This window comes from Mesoplodon bidens, assembly GCF_964165515.1.
Source record: "Mesoplodon bidens genome assembly, chromosome: 1".
NCBI classification, from domain to species: Eukaryota; Metazoa; Chordata; class Mammalia; order Artiodactyla; family Ziphiidae; genus Mesoplodon; species Mesoplodon bidens.
The window spans coordinates 105,674,492-105,691,121 of NC_138176.1; the positions used below are offsets into that span (position 1 = coordinate 105,674,492).

A 16,630-nucleotide genomic window follows, 5' to 3' on the forward strand; every position below is an offset into this window, starting at 1 on the left:
GGGGATTGCCCCGCAGAGGTCCTTGTGATCTGCAGGAACCCGACATCAATGCAGGCGGAATCACGGGTGACCTCTGAAACTCAAGGGAAGAAAAAAAAGGCCAGTGGTTGGTCTTTCCGGGGCTATGCTTGCACCTGGGATCCTCAGGCCAGATGGACCTTGTCTGGCTTGGTCACTGTGGTGGGCAGATGCCTGGGAGGAGGTAGCGTGCCCAGGAGAGCTGGGCGGACCTGTTTGCTCTCCGACCGGGGCCAGCCCTCGACACACTGCCAGTAGGAAGCTGGGGCAAACTTTCCAAATGGGGAAAACTTCTTGGCAAACGTGCAGGTTCCGGAAAGAGGCTGGAACCACGATTCTCAATTCCAATGTGCCTGACTCCCTCTCTCCTACCCTGGAACCAGACTACCCAGAGGAGCAGATGTAGACCCTGGGCTGGGAGGGCCCTGGGTCCAGCTCCACAGCATCAAACTAGAGGTAACAAAAGGATCAAAGACGGGGTTGGAAACAAGAGAACAGTTTACATTACAGGCGTTGATTCTGAAATAGTCTCTCTGAGCTCAAGAAACTGGCGGCAGATAGCCCATGTAAGGCCGTAGAGAACCCAGCCAGGCTCTGTCTGTCCATCCGTCTCTCCTGAGCAGCTCAACACTTCATATATAAATGGGGTGGTACCGTTTGTGGCTGATCTTTTTCCTGCATGTTGGGCAAGTGCTAGCATTCTTAAGGGAATCACGGAGGCACTGGCTACAGAAGACGTGGCCACATTCTGTAGAAACAATGAGTCGTCCATTCTGCACAATCTAGAAAACATAAAAAAGAGCAGGCTTCACGTCTGGCCTTGTACCAGAGCAGCGGGAGCCCCCAGAGAATCCACTCCCGCCCATCTCTAAGATGCCGAATGAGAGGAGGGGGGCCAAGGGCTGCAGCAGGAAAAGCAGGGAGATGGTCTGGAGAACTAGAGATGCTGCTCTGTAGGCTCAGGCAAGTATGAGCGGTGTCTCTGAAGCCGAGAGCAGAGGCAGCAGCCAGTCTCTGGCAGCGACAGCCCAAGGGGGTTTGACGTACCCCCAGGCACCCAGTGGGGCAATGCCCTAGGGCCTGGGGCCACAGTGAACACTAGCAGCTTCCAATTAGGCCAGGTAGGGAATACACAGGACTGATGCACTTGCACAGGGCAGCCCAGAGTTCAAGACTGTAGGGTCCAAGTAGATGGCACCCTCCCCCTTCACAGAGGTGTGCCAAGCCATGTGCCAACCCAAGCGTGACTGCAAAACAGAGGCATCAAAGCCCACCCAGTGAGGAGTGCTCTCTCATCTAATTCTTTCACTGAAGCAGTTTGAAAACCAGAATCAGGGAAGACACAGCTAAGTTTGCTTACCTCCGAGTACCCGTCCATGCAGATGGGACAACTGACAGTACCAGAGGGCCTAAAATCACAGTGCTCATGTCAGTTCCTCAGCAAACGCAAACATCAATTACTCTTAAGTGGCTTCATGTAAGCAGCCCACATCCCCTTACAAGAGCCTCCTCTGACCCTGCCTTAGCACAGGCACCCGGGACACTTACAAGATGGCCGGCTGTGCCGATGGGGGTGGGGGAGGCTATGAGAAAGGGGAGGAAAGAGATGGGGGCAAGAGAAGGCGCAGGCAACAGGAGTCGCCCTGTCCCCGCCCCGCACCTCTGGCCTATGCTCCCTCACAGCCCCCTTGAAGCCTCCCTGTCTGGGGCAGGGGCTGCGCCTAGCACCCGCTTCCTCCAAGCATTGCTATTGCAGAAGGCCGGGGGCTGCTGGGTCTGTTCTCCACCCCAGGTGGTAAGGCTTGCCTCCAGCCTGGAGCTATTCACACCCACCCAGCCAGTGCCTGGCACGCCCTGGTCACAGTGGGAACAGCTGAGCCCAGCTCCAGATCCACCTGCCACCCAGATGCTACAACGAGCCCTTCTTGAGCCCAGGGCTTAAGGTCAGTATCTCTAATACCCTGCTTCCTGCCCCAACCTCTCCACTAAAATATGGAGAGGAAGGAAGAGGATCCTCACTCCAGGGACGATGGGGTCCCACGGATACAGAAGCTTCCCGGCAGAGAGCCTGTCCCCAGCACGGCAGCAGCAGAGCAGCGGGCACGCCGGTACCTGGCTCCGGTAGCAGCCTCCTCCCGGGCGTTTCTGGGATTGTGGGTGGTCACATACACGTCCTTGTCCCTGGACAGCTCCTCGTCATCACTGCTCAGCACACAGCTGTCGGCGTGCTCCTGGCGCAGCCTCCTGGCATTCCTCCTCGGCCGCCTCCTTTCTGAGATGTGAGCCCACGTTCAGGGCAGGGCCTCTCAGTCCTACCACCCTCACCACCCACCCTCCTTTCTGACTGGGAAAGGCCAGTCCCAGCTGCACGGAGACCACCCTCCCGTCTTCCCAAGAGAAGAAGCCCCCACCCCTGCTGTGTGCAGATGCCCAGGGGGACGTCTCCTCAGCAGGAAGGGGACTTACTGCAGGCGTGAGCAGGGCATCATCCCGGGCATGTTCCCGCACCTACAGAGCTGGCAAGGCCCAAGGCCCTGCCCCCACACCCTCGTCAGTCCTCTACCCAAACCCAAGGAAGGAGAGGAAACCACTCACCTTCAACAATCTTTGAAAAAGGAGAAAAACAAAAGAGAAATACACAATTAATTTGACATAAAATATTCTGTATTCTTTTAAACTCTTAAACAATAAAATTGAAGCATCTGTTTCAAATGCAAAATCCTCGGGAGCAAAGCCTCCCAGCAGCTGACATGACACACTGCGCCCCAGCCCGCAGGTGTTTAGTGAGTCTCTGGGAGCTGCGTGACCTGGGGAAGTTCCATACCCTCAGGAACTGCCAACTTCCTCTTCTGAAAAACAGAGGCATGAGTGCTCACAGCGCCCCCTCGCTGCTGTGAGAACTAAGTGAGATCACAACGATGCCACAGGGCACCAGGGGCCTGAAGCTCACAACCAGCTCCACCCGTTCTCCTTGTCTTCACTCCACATTGGCTACTGCCGGAGACAGAGACTTTACTGGCAGAAGGGTTTGCAGTGCTTAATGCTTTATTAAAAATAATTAAACAGCCAAAGTAGGCCATGCAGGGACTACAGAGAGTAGCATACACCAAGGACTGAGATCAATCCAACCCTGTGTTCGAGGCCTACAGAAAAAGCTAGTGAGAACTTGACAAGCCCATCGCCTGACTACAGGCACACCTGCGCTTTGCTTTACTGCGCTTCACAGATACCGCATTTCTTACAAATTAAAGGTTTGTGGCAACCCTGTGTCAAACAAGTCTATTGGTACCATTTTCCCAACATCATTTGCTCACTTCGTGTCTGTGTCACTTTTCAGTAATTCTCACAATACGTCAAACTTGTTCATCATTATTACATTCGTTATGGCGATATGTATTGGTGGTTTCTGACGTTACTACTGTAATTGTTTTGGGCACCATGAACCTCACCCACACAAGGCGATGAACTTAACTGATAAATGTGTGTTCTGACTGCTCCACAGAACAACGCTTCCATGACTCCCTCCCTCTTTTTGAGCCTCCCTACTCCCTACACACAACAATATTGAAATCTGGCCAATTAATAATCCTACAATAGGGACTTCCCTGGTGGTCTAGTGGTTGGGACTCTGCCCTCCCAAAGCAGGGGGCCCGGGTTCGATCCCTGGTCAGGGAACTAAAGCCTGCATGCTGCAACTAAAACAGCCTGTGTGCTGCAACTAAGACCCAGCACAGCCAAATAAATAAATGAATAAATAAATATTAAAAAATATATATCCTACAATAACCTCTATGTCTTCAAATGAAAGGAAGAGCTGCACATGTCTCACTTTAAATCAAAACCTAGAAATGATTACGGTTAGTGAGGAAGGCATGTCAAAAGCTGAGACAGGCCTAGAGCTCGGCCTTTTGTGCCAGTTAGCCAAGTCGGGAATGCAAAGGAAAAGCTCTTGAAGGAAATTAAAAGTGCTACTCCAGTGAACACACAATGATAAGAAACTGAAACAGCCTTATTGCTGATGTGTAGAAAGTATGAGTGGTCTGGATAGAACATCAAACCAGCCACAACATTCTCTTAAGCTGAAGCCTAATGCAGAGCAAGGCCCTAACTCTCTTCAATTCTATGAAGGCTGACAGAGGTGAGGAAGTTGCAGAAGAAATGTCTGAAGCTAGCAGAGGTTGGCTCATGAGGTTGAAGGAAAAAAGCCGTCTCCATAACATCGTATTGCAAAGGTAAGGCAGCAAGTGCTGGTGTAGAAGCTGCAGCAAGTTGTCCAAAAGATCCAGCTAAGATCATTAATGAAGGTGGCTACACTAAACAACAGATTTTCATTGTAGACAACAGCCTCTATTGGAAGAAGATACCATCTAGGACTTATATAGCTAGAGAGAAGAAGTCAATGCCTGGCTTTAAAGCTTCAAAGGACAGGCTGACTCTCTCCTTAGCTGATGACTTTACATTGAGGCCAGTGCTCATTTAACATTCCAAAAGTCCTAGGGCCCTTAAGAATGGTGTTAGGGGCTTCTCTGGTGGCGCAGTGGTTGAGAATCTGCCTGCTAATGCAGGGGACACGGGTTCGAGCCCTGGTCTGGGAGGATCACACATGCCCCGGAGCAACTAGGCCTGTGAGCCACAACTACTGAGCCTGCGTGTCTGGAGCCTGTGCTCCGCAACAAGAGAGGCCGCGACAGTGAGAGGCCCGCGCACCGCGATGAAGAGTGGCCCCCGCTTGCCACAACTAGAGAAAGCCCTCGCACAGAAACGGAGACCCAACACAGCAAAAATAAATTAATTAATTAAAAAAAAAAGAATGGTGCTAAATCTACTCTGCCTGTGCTCTACAAATGAAACAACAAAGCCTGAATGACAGCACATCTGTTTACAAAATCGGTTACTGAATATTTTAAACTACTGAGACCTACTGCTCAGAAAAAAAGATTTCTTTCAAAATATTACTGCTCACTGACAATGCACCTGGTCAGCCAAGAGCTCTGATGGAGATGGACAATGAGATGAATGTTGTTTTCTTGCCTGCTAACACAACGTCCGTCCTGCAGCCCATGGATCCCTTGATGAAAGTCATTTCAACTTTCAAGTCTTATAATTTAAGAAATATATTTTGTAAGGATAGCTGCCATAGACAGTAATTTCTCTCATGGATCCAGGCAAAGTAAACTAAAAACCTTCTGGAAGGGGTTCACCATTCTAGATGCCATTAAGAACATTTGTGATTTCATGGGTGAGGAGTTTGGAAGAAGTTGATTCCAACCGTATCAGATGACTTTGAGGGATTCAAGACTTCAGTGGAGGAAGGAACTGCATATGTGGTGGAAAAAGCAAGAGAACTAGAATTAGAAGTGGAGCCTGAAGATGTGACTGAACTGCTGTAATCTCACAGTAAAACGTGAACAATGAGGAGTTGCTTCATACAGATGAGAAAGTGGTTTCTTGAGATGGAAGCTACTCCTGGTGAAGATGCTGTGAAGACTGTTGAAATAACAAAAAAGAATTAGAATACTACGTAAACTTAGTTGATAAAGCAGCAGCAGGGTTTGAAAGAAATTCTACTCTGGGTAAAATGCTGTCAAACAGCATTGCTGCTACAGAGAAACTGTTCATGAAAGGAAAAGTCGATTAATACAGCAAACTTCATCGTTGTCTTCTTTTAAGAAATCCCCACAGGCACCCCAGCCTTCAGCAGCCACCACCCTGATCAGGCAGCAGCATCAACACTGAGGCCAGACCCTCCACCTGCAAAGAGATTACAACCCGCTGAAGGCTCAGATGATGGTCAGCACTTGGCAATAAAGTACTTTTAAATTAAGGAATGCACATTGTCATAATGTGCGATTGCACACTTAATAGACTGCAGTATAGCACAAACAACTTTTTTACATGCACTGAGAAACACAAAGGTTCGTTGTGTCTTGCTTTACTCACTTTACTACGGTGGTCTGGAACTGAGCCCACCATCTCCAAGGTGTGCCTGTACTCAGAACTTGTTAAGATTCTTTTCTGCAACAGTTTCAAACCTGTCAAGTCAGCTCTCTCACTGAGCTACTACCTGTCTGTCTACACCATCACCAGTAGCACCCCTTTTCCCTCTCGCTTGTGTGTGTGATCAACTCCTTCAGGAGAGCTCTCAGGATTGCTGTTGAAAGCCCTGCTGCCACCTCTCCTTGGCTGCCCCCGTGTTCAGGGGGCACGGAGGCTGACCCTTTCTGGCACACCGTCCTGCCCCGCAGAGATGGGAAGCTCAACTCTATTCCAACTCCCTTGCAGTGGGGATCCTAGACATGAACTAAATTCCCTCAGTGTGATACACTCATGTCACTTGGAGGGCAGAAGCGTGGAGGAATATTTCAGCTGCTGTAGGTGGACACAGATGCGGGTATCAAGAGGCAGTCATGGCCGAGGCTGCAATGTCCAAAGCCCAGGCCTGTCCTCCCAAGCAAGGAGACACAGTAGCATTTCCTTGAGCCCAAAGAGATTAGTACAGGTGGTAGCTGCCCCCTCCCATCCTTCTGCTTGGAGCAGAGATAGCAGCTCCCATGGTGCATCAAGGCTGAGATGTCCAGAGTTATTCCTAGACACCTGCTCCTCCAGCCTTTACAACACCACGAAGCAACTCCTCCCGTGTATTTTTTTAAATAAATAAATAAATTTATTTATTTTTGGCTGTGTTGGGTCTTCATTGCTGTGCGCGGGCTTTCTCTAGTTGCAGCGAGCAGGGGCTACTCTTCCTTGCGGTGCGTGCGCTTCTCATTGCGGTGGCTCCTCTTGTCGCGGAACACAGGCTCTAGGCACACAGGCTCCGAAGTTGTGGCACACGGGCTTAGTTGTTCCGCGGCATGTGGCATTCTTCCCGGACCAGGGATCAAACCCGTGTCCCCTGCACTGGCAGGTGGATTTTTAACCACTGCCCACTGCCACCAGGGAAGTCCCCCTCCCATGTATTAAAATCCATTTCTGCTCCAGAATAACTAGAGTGGATTCGGTTTTTCCAACCTCAACGCTGACAAATACAAATGGCCATCGCAGGAAGGAAGAAGGTCTGAGCATAAAGATCTTCATTTTGCAGATGAGAAGCCACTGAAGACACTTCCCCTTCACCCCAGAAGAAGCTGGAAAGTGTGACTATGAAACTGGCAACAGTCAACTTCATCACCAGGACCATGAACTGGAACTTGGACCATGCCAAGCTTGGGCTGGCAGAAGGTGCTGTCCATATGAAGTCTAGAAGGGGAGCTCTGAAGTTAGCCAAGAGCAGAAGGAAATTCTGCTGTGGGCAGGGAAGATCCCAGTTTTCCTCCACTGCAACACTGCTTTTACTGCCCTCTGCCAAGAAGGACCACTGACCAGGTGTGGATGCACCTGGATGAAATGTGATGCCACTGGGTCCCAGGCCACCAGAATGTGGCAACCAGGTCTCCACAGGCTCTTGTGAGCCAGACCCAGCTCGCCTCTTGGCAGTGCCAAGCCGGGGCCGGACCTGAACACTGAGCCCCCAGGAAAGTCCCAAGGCCCAGGCAGGTGCTCCATACTTAACTACTAGGTAAATGAATACACAGTGGCCAGAGAGCCTCCTTCACTGGTGATGACTCTGTCCCCATCCACGTTCAATGGAAGAACAGCTCAGAGATGAGGCTTCTTGCCCAAAGGGCAGAAAAGAATGGCACCACAGCCTGGCCTCCCAGCTCCATGACTTCCTGTGACCCGGAGCCACCTCCTAGCTGATGGAGGTGAGATACTATCATTGGTGTTCCCTCCACCCAGCAGCCGAATTGCAACAAATCGAGAACTCTGGACTTCCCTGGTGGCGCAGTGGTTAAGAATCCACCTGCCAATGCAGGGGACACGGGTTTGAGCCCTGGTCCAGGAAGATCCCACATGCCACAGAGCAACTAAGCCCGTGTGCCACACTACTGAGCCTGCGCTCTAGAGCCCGCAAGCCACAACTACTGAGCCCACGTGCCACAACTACTGAAGCTTGCACGCCTCGAGCCCGTGCTCTGCAACGAGAAGCCACTGCAATGAGAAGCCCGCACACCACAACGAAGAGTAGCCCCTGCTCGCCGCAACTAGAGAAAGCCCACGCACAGCAGCAAAGACCCAACACAGCCAAAAAAAAAAAAAAATCAAGAACTCTGCAGGTGTCTGCAGGTGCTCTGGAATGTCCCTTCCCCGTGGCCATAGCCCTGCAGGTAACAAAGTGTTTACCTAGCACAAGAGACAGAGGTGGGGAAAAGCATTGGGGCTTCAGAAATGTTGACTCTAGGAGTAAACAGATGGAAATAGGAATAATACAAGCTCTTGGGCCTCTCATCTGGCTGAGAGGCCTTTCAAAGAAACAAAATACCAAACGGAAACAATTCCCCAGTCCCCTAGTATGTACAGCCAAATCAACACTGTGACAAACTGGCTCAAGCTCAGACCCACACATTCCACCGCACCTTCAACCTGGCTTCTCTTTCCTGACTCTAGAATAAACTACAGGCAGTGTGTCAGAGACAAGTGGAGAGACATGGAGCATGAACAGCCCACAGGAGCACCGGCGCCGCTGGCTTGCACACCTGGGCACACTGACTCCAAGTCAGGCACCCAGAACCCCTGTGAGCTTCTGAAGCACAAGTGAGCCTCAGAACACCTGCAAACACTGACACCCCTGTCACAGACTCCTGGTCAGTGGGGCAGGATAAGCCTTTCTTCTTCTACTAGTGGACAAAACGCTTGGCATTCTTAGGGTTACAGCAACATGCTGGGGTGAAACAACAGAATGGAACCAAGTAGCAGGGTCACTGGGGTCCTCTGTAGGCAAGCTGACCTCTGGCATTTCTAAGAAAGCTCATCCAGCTGGGAGCTCAGAGAGCTGCTTGCTTTAAATGACCTTCCTAGGCAGCATGGCACATCATTCCACTGGAAGAAACAGCCATATGCAACCACCGTGCCCACAAAGGATACTCCTCAGATCCAACAGGTGCACGCATCACACAATTACAGAGTACTTTTACTGTAGCGCCGCCACGAGCACCAGGAAGACTGGTGCTGACATGAACATCCCAGTCGAGTAAGCAATCATGTCAGATTCCACGGACAACTGTTTCGTTTCCCCAGTTCTTGGATATGATGTCTGGGCTCTTTTTCCTTCATATATAATTACACTGGTTCATTCACTCATTCTAGCAGTCACTGTGTACCTCTCATGCCCTTTACTATTCCCAGCCAGAGACGGACCAGGCTCTGTCCCTGCCTGCAAGGAAGCCTTCACCAAGCAAACCCTTTCAACAGTCTCATAAATCACAAACCAGGCGAGGTACAGAGTATAACACAAATAGCTCTATACATTAGTACACTACGGGAACAGAACAAAGAAAGATTCCAGGAAAACCAACCTGACTTTAAAAGAAACAATCTTTTGAAATTCAATGAAGGAAAATAGTCCAAGCAAGTACCATTTTAAATAACTTCCCCCTGGAAGACTCAGTTTCTTAACGAGAGGAGTGAGGCTCTTTTCCATCACTGCATGACTTCCAGCTGGAACACAGACTGGCATACTGCAAATGCTCATGAAAAGTGGTCTGAAAATTTTAATTCATCTATCAAACCAGACAAGAAAGCAGAAGGATGGAACTTCCCTGGTGGCGCAGTGGTTAAGAATCCACCTGCTAATGCAAGGGACATGGCTTTAAGCCCTGGCCCGGGAAGATCCCACATGCCGTGGAGCAACTAAGACCGTGTACCACAACTACTGAGCCCACGTGCTGGAATTACTGAAGCCTGCGCACCTAGAGCCTGTGCTCTGCAACAAGAGAAGCCACCGCAATAAGAAGCCCGTGCACCACAACAAAGAGTAGCCCCCGCTCGCCACAACTAGAGAATGCCCATGCACAGCAACGAAGACCCAACGCAGCCAAAAATAAATAAATTAATTAATTAAGAAAAGAAAGAAAGCAGAAGGATGGAAAACAAGCAGAGACTTCCAATAAATGGCAGGCTGGTATTTCCATCTATTTTTCCACTGAAAACAACCAAAAACAAGATAAAACATACATATTTTTAAATAAAGAGGCATCAAATAAAGAGAAGAATTAGGTCAACAGTATAGGGAATACAGTAATCCAGAGGGAAAAAAAGCACAGAGGATTTTTTAAAAATTGAAGCCTACTTCTGAAAGCCCCACAGAGAAACCAAAATCCAGGCAGGAACCATGGGGGCAGGTTATCTAGTGAAGGCCAGCCATCAGGGGCAAGCCAGGCTTAAAGCAAGACCCAGTAAGTATCAAAGAACTGACATACAGAATGTATTTTCTGACCAATACTGCAAGCAATCAATAACAAAAAGAAAGCACCCATATATTTGGAAGTTAAAAAGTATAAATTTGATAAATATGTTGAATTAAATGTAAAGTACCAGTAACACAATTTGTAAGATATAGCTAAAGACAGTATAATCTTTAATGCATTTATTGGAAAAGAAATGATGAAAATTAGAAAAACAGCAAAATAAACTCAAACAAAGAAAAGAATAATCAATGAATGAAAAACTTACAAGAGAAAGGATCCACAAAGCTAAAAGTTGGTTCTTTGAAAGATCTAATAAAGCTCTGGTGATACTAATCTAAAAAAATAGAAAACACAAATAACCAGTATCAGAAATGAAAAAGGAGACATCACTATAGATTGCACAGAACATAAGACATTATGAACAAATTTATGCAAATAAAAGTGAAAACTTTAGATGAAATCAACAAATTCCTAAAAAATTTAATTACCAAAACCTATTAAAACTCTAGGTTATGTACTTCACTGTCAAGTTCTAACAAACATTCATGGAAGAAATAGTCCAATCTTACAAAATCTTCTGTGGAATGGAAAAAAAGGTGCCCAACTCACTTCGTCAAGATACCAATACACTGATACCAGAATTCTATAAGGAAAAATTACAGACCACCAATCTTACTCATAAAAATAGAGGCAAAATTATATATAAAACATTAGCAAACCAAATCTAGCAACATAAAAAGAAAATGCCATGACCACAGTGCTTAAGTGGTCTAACGCTAGAAACCAACGTAATTCTCCACTTCAACATATGAAAGGGGAAAAAGCAATATTAGGTGAAATTGTTAAATTTCGACATTGATTCAAGATGAAACTTATAGCCAAACAGGAAATAGAGAAACTTTTCCACTCTGGTAAAGGATATAAACAAATCGAAAAAGCTTACCCCAGCAGAAGTCTTATTTAACGGTGGAACTCTGAAAGGACTCTTTCAGATTTAGAATGAAACAAGAATGTCCGTGACTGTCACCATTTTTATTCAGCCAGTGTTGAATTTTTTAGCCAGTGTGTTAAGGCCAAGGAAAAAGAAAAAAGGGAAATACAGAAGAACCATAACTTGTTCTGTGTACAAAGAAATTCGAAGATTTACAGATTAAAGGCTTCCCTGGTGGCGCAGCGGTTAAAAATCCGCCTGCCAGTGCAGGAGACATGGGTTCGAGCCCTGGTCTGGGAAGATCCCACATACTGCGGAGCAACTAAGCCCATGCACCACAACTACTGAGCCTGCGCTCTAGAGGCCGCAAGCCACAACTACTGAACCTGCGGGCCACAACTACTGAAGCCCGTGCACCTAGAGCCTGTGCTCCGCAACAAGAGAAGCGCCTCAATGAGAAGCCTGCGCACCACAACAAAAGAGTAGCCCCAGCTCACCGCCATTAGAGAAAGCCCGCACACAGCAACAAAGACCCAATGCAGCCAAAACTAAAAATAAATAAATAGATTTACAGATTAAGAACTGTTAGACTAAAAAAGAAAAACCAATTGCATTTCTTTATATTAGCAATAATAAAAACAAAAAAGTGAAAATTTTAAACACCATTTTTTTATAGCATTCTAAAATACTATGTACCTAGAAATAAATCTTCTAACCAAAGACTTGCAAAATCACTCCAGGGAATATTATAAATCTTCACTGAGAGGTATTTAATCTTATCTCAAACCATACACAAAGGGCTTTCCTGGTGGTTCAGTGGTTAAGAATCCACCTGCCAATGCAGGGGACACGGGTTCCAGCCCTGGTCTGGGAAGATCCCACATGCCGCGGAGCAACTAAGCCCATACGCCACAACTACTGAGCCTGCGCTCTAGAGCCCACGATCCACAACTACTGAAGCCCGCATGCCTACAGCCCGTGCTCTGCAACAAGAGAAGCCACCGCAATGAGAAGCCCACGCACCGCAACAAAGATCCAATGCAGCCAAAAATAAATAAAACAAATTAAAAAAAAAAAAAAAAACATACACAAAACTCATATAGATTATAGACCTAAATGTGAAACGCAAAACAGTAAAACTTTTGGAATAGAGGAACATATTTTTATGGTATGGGATTTTCATCAACAAATTGATAAATTCAACTGTATTAAAATTAAAAACCTCTGTACATAAACCAAAAAGAGAAAAGACAAGCCTCTGAGTAGCAGATTCAAAACACAACTAATGGCAGGCTCATATTTAGAACTTATAAAGAATTCCTAAAAAATGAGACAAGGTCAACAATCACACAGAAAAATGAGTAGGAAAAAAAGACTCAGTGTTTAAAAAAAAAAAAAGGGGCTTCCCTGGTGGTGCAGTGGTTGAGGGTCCGACTGCCGATGCAGGGGACACAGGTTCGTGCCCCGGTCCGGGAAGATCCCACATGCCGCGGAGCGGCTGGGCCCGTGAGCCATGGCCGCTGGACCTGTGCGTCCAGAGCCTGTGCTCCGCAACGGGAGAGGCCACAGCAGTGAGAGGCCCGCGAACCGCAAAAACAAACAAACAAAAAAGATTGCAACAGGCAATTCGCTAAAGAGGAAAATGAAACACCACTAAACATGACAAGATGTCCAACCCCACCAGTGATGGGAAAACACACATTAAAACCACGTGGGATGCTCTAGCCAACACCAGACTGGCTAAAAGTTACAGTGGCAGTGAGATGTGGAAGAACAAGAACCTCCAACACTGGTGGGAGCCTAAACTAGTACATCCTCTCTGGAAAACAGCTTGTCACTATCTAGTGACAATCAAAGATATACACACCCTAGGACCCAGCAGTGACGGCCTTCTTTGGGTATGCAATGCCAAAAATAAATTAAAATTTGAGGGAAAATATCAAAGCAGAGATGTACAAGGTCTCATTGCACCTTACAGCTTTTAAATTTTCTCCTAATTCATCAGGGGTTTAGGATTCCTTAGAGTTAGAAAAACAGCCTGCATAGTTTCTCATCCAGTCTTAAGAGGGTTCACAAGAGTTCTAACATTGTCCCTGGATCCCGGATGTAAAGATGCAGAGCTACTCCCGGGTGAGATTCAAGTGGTACACTTAAGCCTGTCCCCCTGCATTCTGGCGGAACTGGTAAGATTACCCCAGTTTGGGAAACGATATATTTGTTCATTTCATACTCTCCTGTAGGCAGGGCCTGAGGTAACCCTAAACTTGTAATTCCTCTAATAGATACCCCTTGACAAGTTAATAATACTATTAGGTTTTCCAAGTAGATCTGCTTTAGAGAGTGAGAATTTCAGTCTCAGGTATACTTCTCACTGTAAATTTTAAAACTGGCATTTGGATTTATTAAACACCAATAAAGAATGAAGGATGATTAGAATAAGGGGTGCTATTAAGTCCAAAACAATTATTCTATGTCTGGGGACACTGAGGCCATGGGAAGGTAAGTCCTCCGACCAAACTGGCCGGTGCCTCTGGGACGAGAAGCGAGGACTCCTGCTTCTCAAGTTAGCCTCCCCTTCACCTATCCACCTGCCCCTGGCTATCCACCCACTCCCAGGGCAGCTCCCCCAACTCTAGCATTCCCATCCTGGTGTCTCTCAATGACTCTCCACACCCAGAGAAACAGGAAGAAGGCTGGAAAGCTCAGAAAAGAAGCCCATGTAGGGAGGGTAGACTGGCCATCAAAACAAAACCAAGGTGTAAAAGGGGACATGATGATGTGGGTCTGTCATCCAACAGAAGCCAATCATTGTCTCCTTGAGGGCAGAAAATACGGTCTTGTGAGCAGAATCCTGGCCATCTCCCCAGGGCCTGGCACACTGCAGGTGGACACTGAGTATTGGAGAAATTAAGGACTTGGCAGCACTTTTAAGTGTTAATCAGCAACTGGGCTGAGGCTCCAGCCAAGGTACCAAATTAAGCTATACCTTTCCAGAACCTCCGGGAGCCTGCAGGGAGCAGCAGCAGAGCTGTATGTACTGGGTTGGCTAAAAAGTTCATTCAGGTATTTTCCCATAAGATGTCACGGAAAATCCGGAACGAACTTTTCAGCCAACCCAATATGTGTGTACCTTAGGACAGCGGTCCCAGCCTTTTTGGAACCAGGGACCAGTTTTGTGGAAGACAATTTTTCTGTGGACCAGTGGCAGGGTGGCGGGTGGATGGTTCAGGCGGTAATGCGAGCAATGGGGAGCAATGAGGGGCCCCAGGTGAAGCTTTGCTCGCTGGCTGCTCTCCTCCTCCTCTGTGGTCTGGTTCCTAACAGGCCGCGGACCAGTACCTGTCTGCGGCCCGGGGGTTGGGGACCCCTGCCTTAGCAATCACACTAATCAGGCCACTTACAGCTAAACCTGCTCAGGCTTATCTCAGAAAGTTCCGACCGGTCTCCAGGGAAATTACTGCCTCCTGTTTGGGGGCTACGGTCTCCCCTGAGCATTCATCCAAAATCTGCTAGGGACGGTCTGATGACACAGCAAGGGCAGCTGCCTTGCCTTTGGGATAGGGGGAGGGGAGGAATGAGAGGGAAGGACACACCACAGGACAGCCCAGCAGTTTCAGACTGACCAGAGTCTAAATCTCTTAATTTGTCAAGACAGTTCCCTGTCCTCGCTCTTTTCTCCTTTTAAAGTCTTGAAGCTTCTCAGTGCAGCCCTAGTCTACAGTTCTAAGCACAGCCAGGACAGCCCCAAGGCCAAGGGGAAGACTCAGCTCCTAGCAACCCCACTCGCCCCACCAAACCGCAGCCCTCAGCAGCACCTGCCCCCTATTGGCCCAAGACCGTCCAGGGTGTCACCACTTCCACTCCACACAACTGCACACTGCATCAAAAGGCACTGCAGAAGCATCCCAAGAGGCCAGTGTGTCCTCAGATGTGGGTCTGTGGGCTGACCATACTCCCAGACCCACAGACAGCTATGCACCCTTGACCTGTGGAGCCAGTCTGCCAGAACGGCTTCTCCACATGTCCCCTGACCAGACCAGGTCTCCCTCCTGAGGGCCGCACAGGGGGCAGGCATGCTCCCTGTGGGAGGGGGCACAAGCAGCCTCCCAGGTGCCACCCTCCCTGGAGGCACGACACAACCAAGGCATCAGGTGGCAATGCAGGGGGCCTGCATCCTCTGAGGCAGCTGCTTCTGGGACTCGAGAGATTTCCCACTGGCAGTGCTGAGCAAATATCCCCATTCCCACCAGCGGCGAGGGTGTAAACTTACATTTACTCAGCTTTACTGGGCACCACGTTAGGTGCCAGGCACTCAAATACAGCATCTCTTTTAATCCTCACAATACTCTATTGACATGGATGGCATTATCCCCATTTTATGGACAAGGTGAATGAGGCTAAGTAACTTGCCCAAGGTCACACAGCTAGTGTTAAGTGTAGAATCAGGGACCAAAGAGAGATCGGGCCTCAGAATTCTCCCCAAAAGCCTTTATGGCCAGCTATGTAAAGGACAGGGTCACACAGATTTACTAATGTGATGGATTTAAGCAATAAAGTCACAACAAATGATTTTCCTGAAACATTTTCCATCTTGAGCACCAGTCACTGAAAGCATGCCTTCTTTAGCCCAAGCTGTAGCCTGTGACCAAGGCCTTCAGACGTGCAGGCCAGGGGCCCACAGCCAAGAAAGGGCAATCCTCACGCTCTAGCACTTACCACGACAGAGTCGCTGTGAGTCAGGTCGACGACCACAGGCTCTAAAGATTCACAGGTGAGGTCCACTATTTCATCTCCAGCTTCAAAATAAAGCATTTTAACAAGCTTTAGGAGGAAAGTAAAGGACTACTGCTCTAAGTTTCATTATTAATATGATTACAAACAGAGCGCAGTCTTATACCAAACTAAAATCCCTGAAGTACAGGAGTAAAGGGGTGACAGGCAATGAATACTCTTCCAGAATTCTGCTCTAACAGGGTATGGGCTTTACAAATACACCATCCTGTGTGTGTCTGTGCACACGCACACCTCTCCGTGTCCTCACACTGCCACACTGCTAGGCCTCCGTGCCCCGCACCTGCTCAGCTCATTCACAGGGGAGAGGCAGCGACTTACCTCAGGTGGGATGGGGGGTGCACATCTGGGGAAGGGACCAAGCATGCTCAGCTTGGGCTCTGGGATGGGTCTGTCTGAAGCCTCTGCTCCCCTCAGACCTCCGGTCGTGCTTAGCTCTGCACCTTCATCAGTTACGTTTCAATCTCCATTTAGCTCTCAAGTGCTTCCCACTTGGGTGGACAGCAAGGGTTTATTTACTGGTCCCCTAGAACCCCAACCCACCCAAATGGGTCGAGCCTGTTCTGCAACTTGCCTTTGAGCCCTAGAGGACAGCGCACTGTCTACT

General features: G+C 48.2%; 1 protein-coding gene across 3 annotated transcripts in view; it reads right to left on the reverse strand.

Annotated features, from left to right (window-relative positions):
- Positions 1 to 516: 516 nt before the first annotated feature.
- Positions 517 to 16,630, reverse strand: part of RNF4 (ring finger protein 4) — a 41,029-nt gene continuing 24,915 nt past the window's right edge. For all 3 annotated transcript variants that reach the window (XM_081229423.1, XM_081229424.1, XM_081229425.1), the window contains exons 4-7: positions 15,935 to 16,028; positions 2,131 to 2,286; positions 1,379 to 1,427; positions 517 to 800 (exon numbers count right to left, since the gene is read on the reverse strand). In XM_081229423.1, the coding sequence (XP_081085549.1) occupies positions 651 to 800; positions 1,379 to 1,427; positions 2,131 to 2,286; positions 15,935 to 16,028 (449 nt within the window). In that variant the 3' untranslated portion in view covers positions 517 to 650. The remainder of the gene's footprint in view (positions 801 to 1,378; positions 1,428 to 2,130; positions 2,287 to 15,934; positions 16,029 to 16,630) is intronic.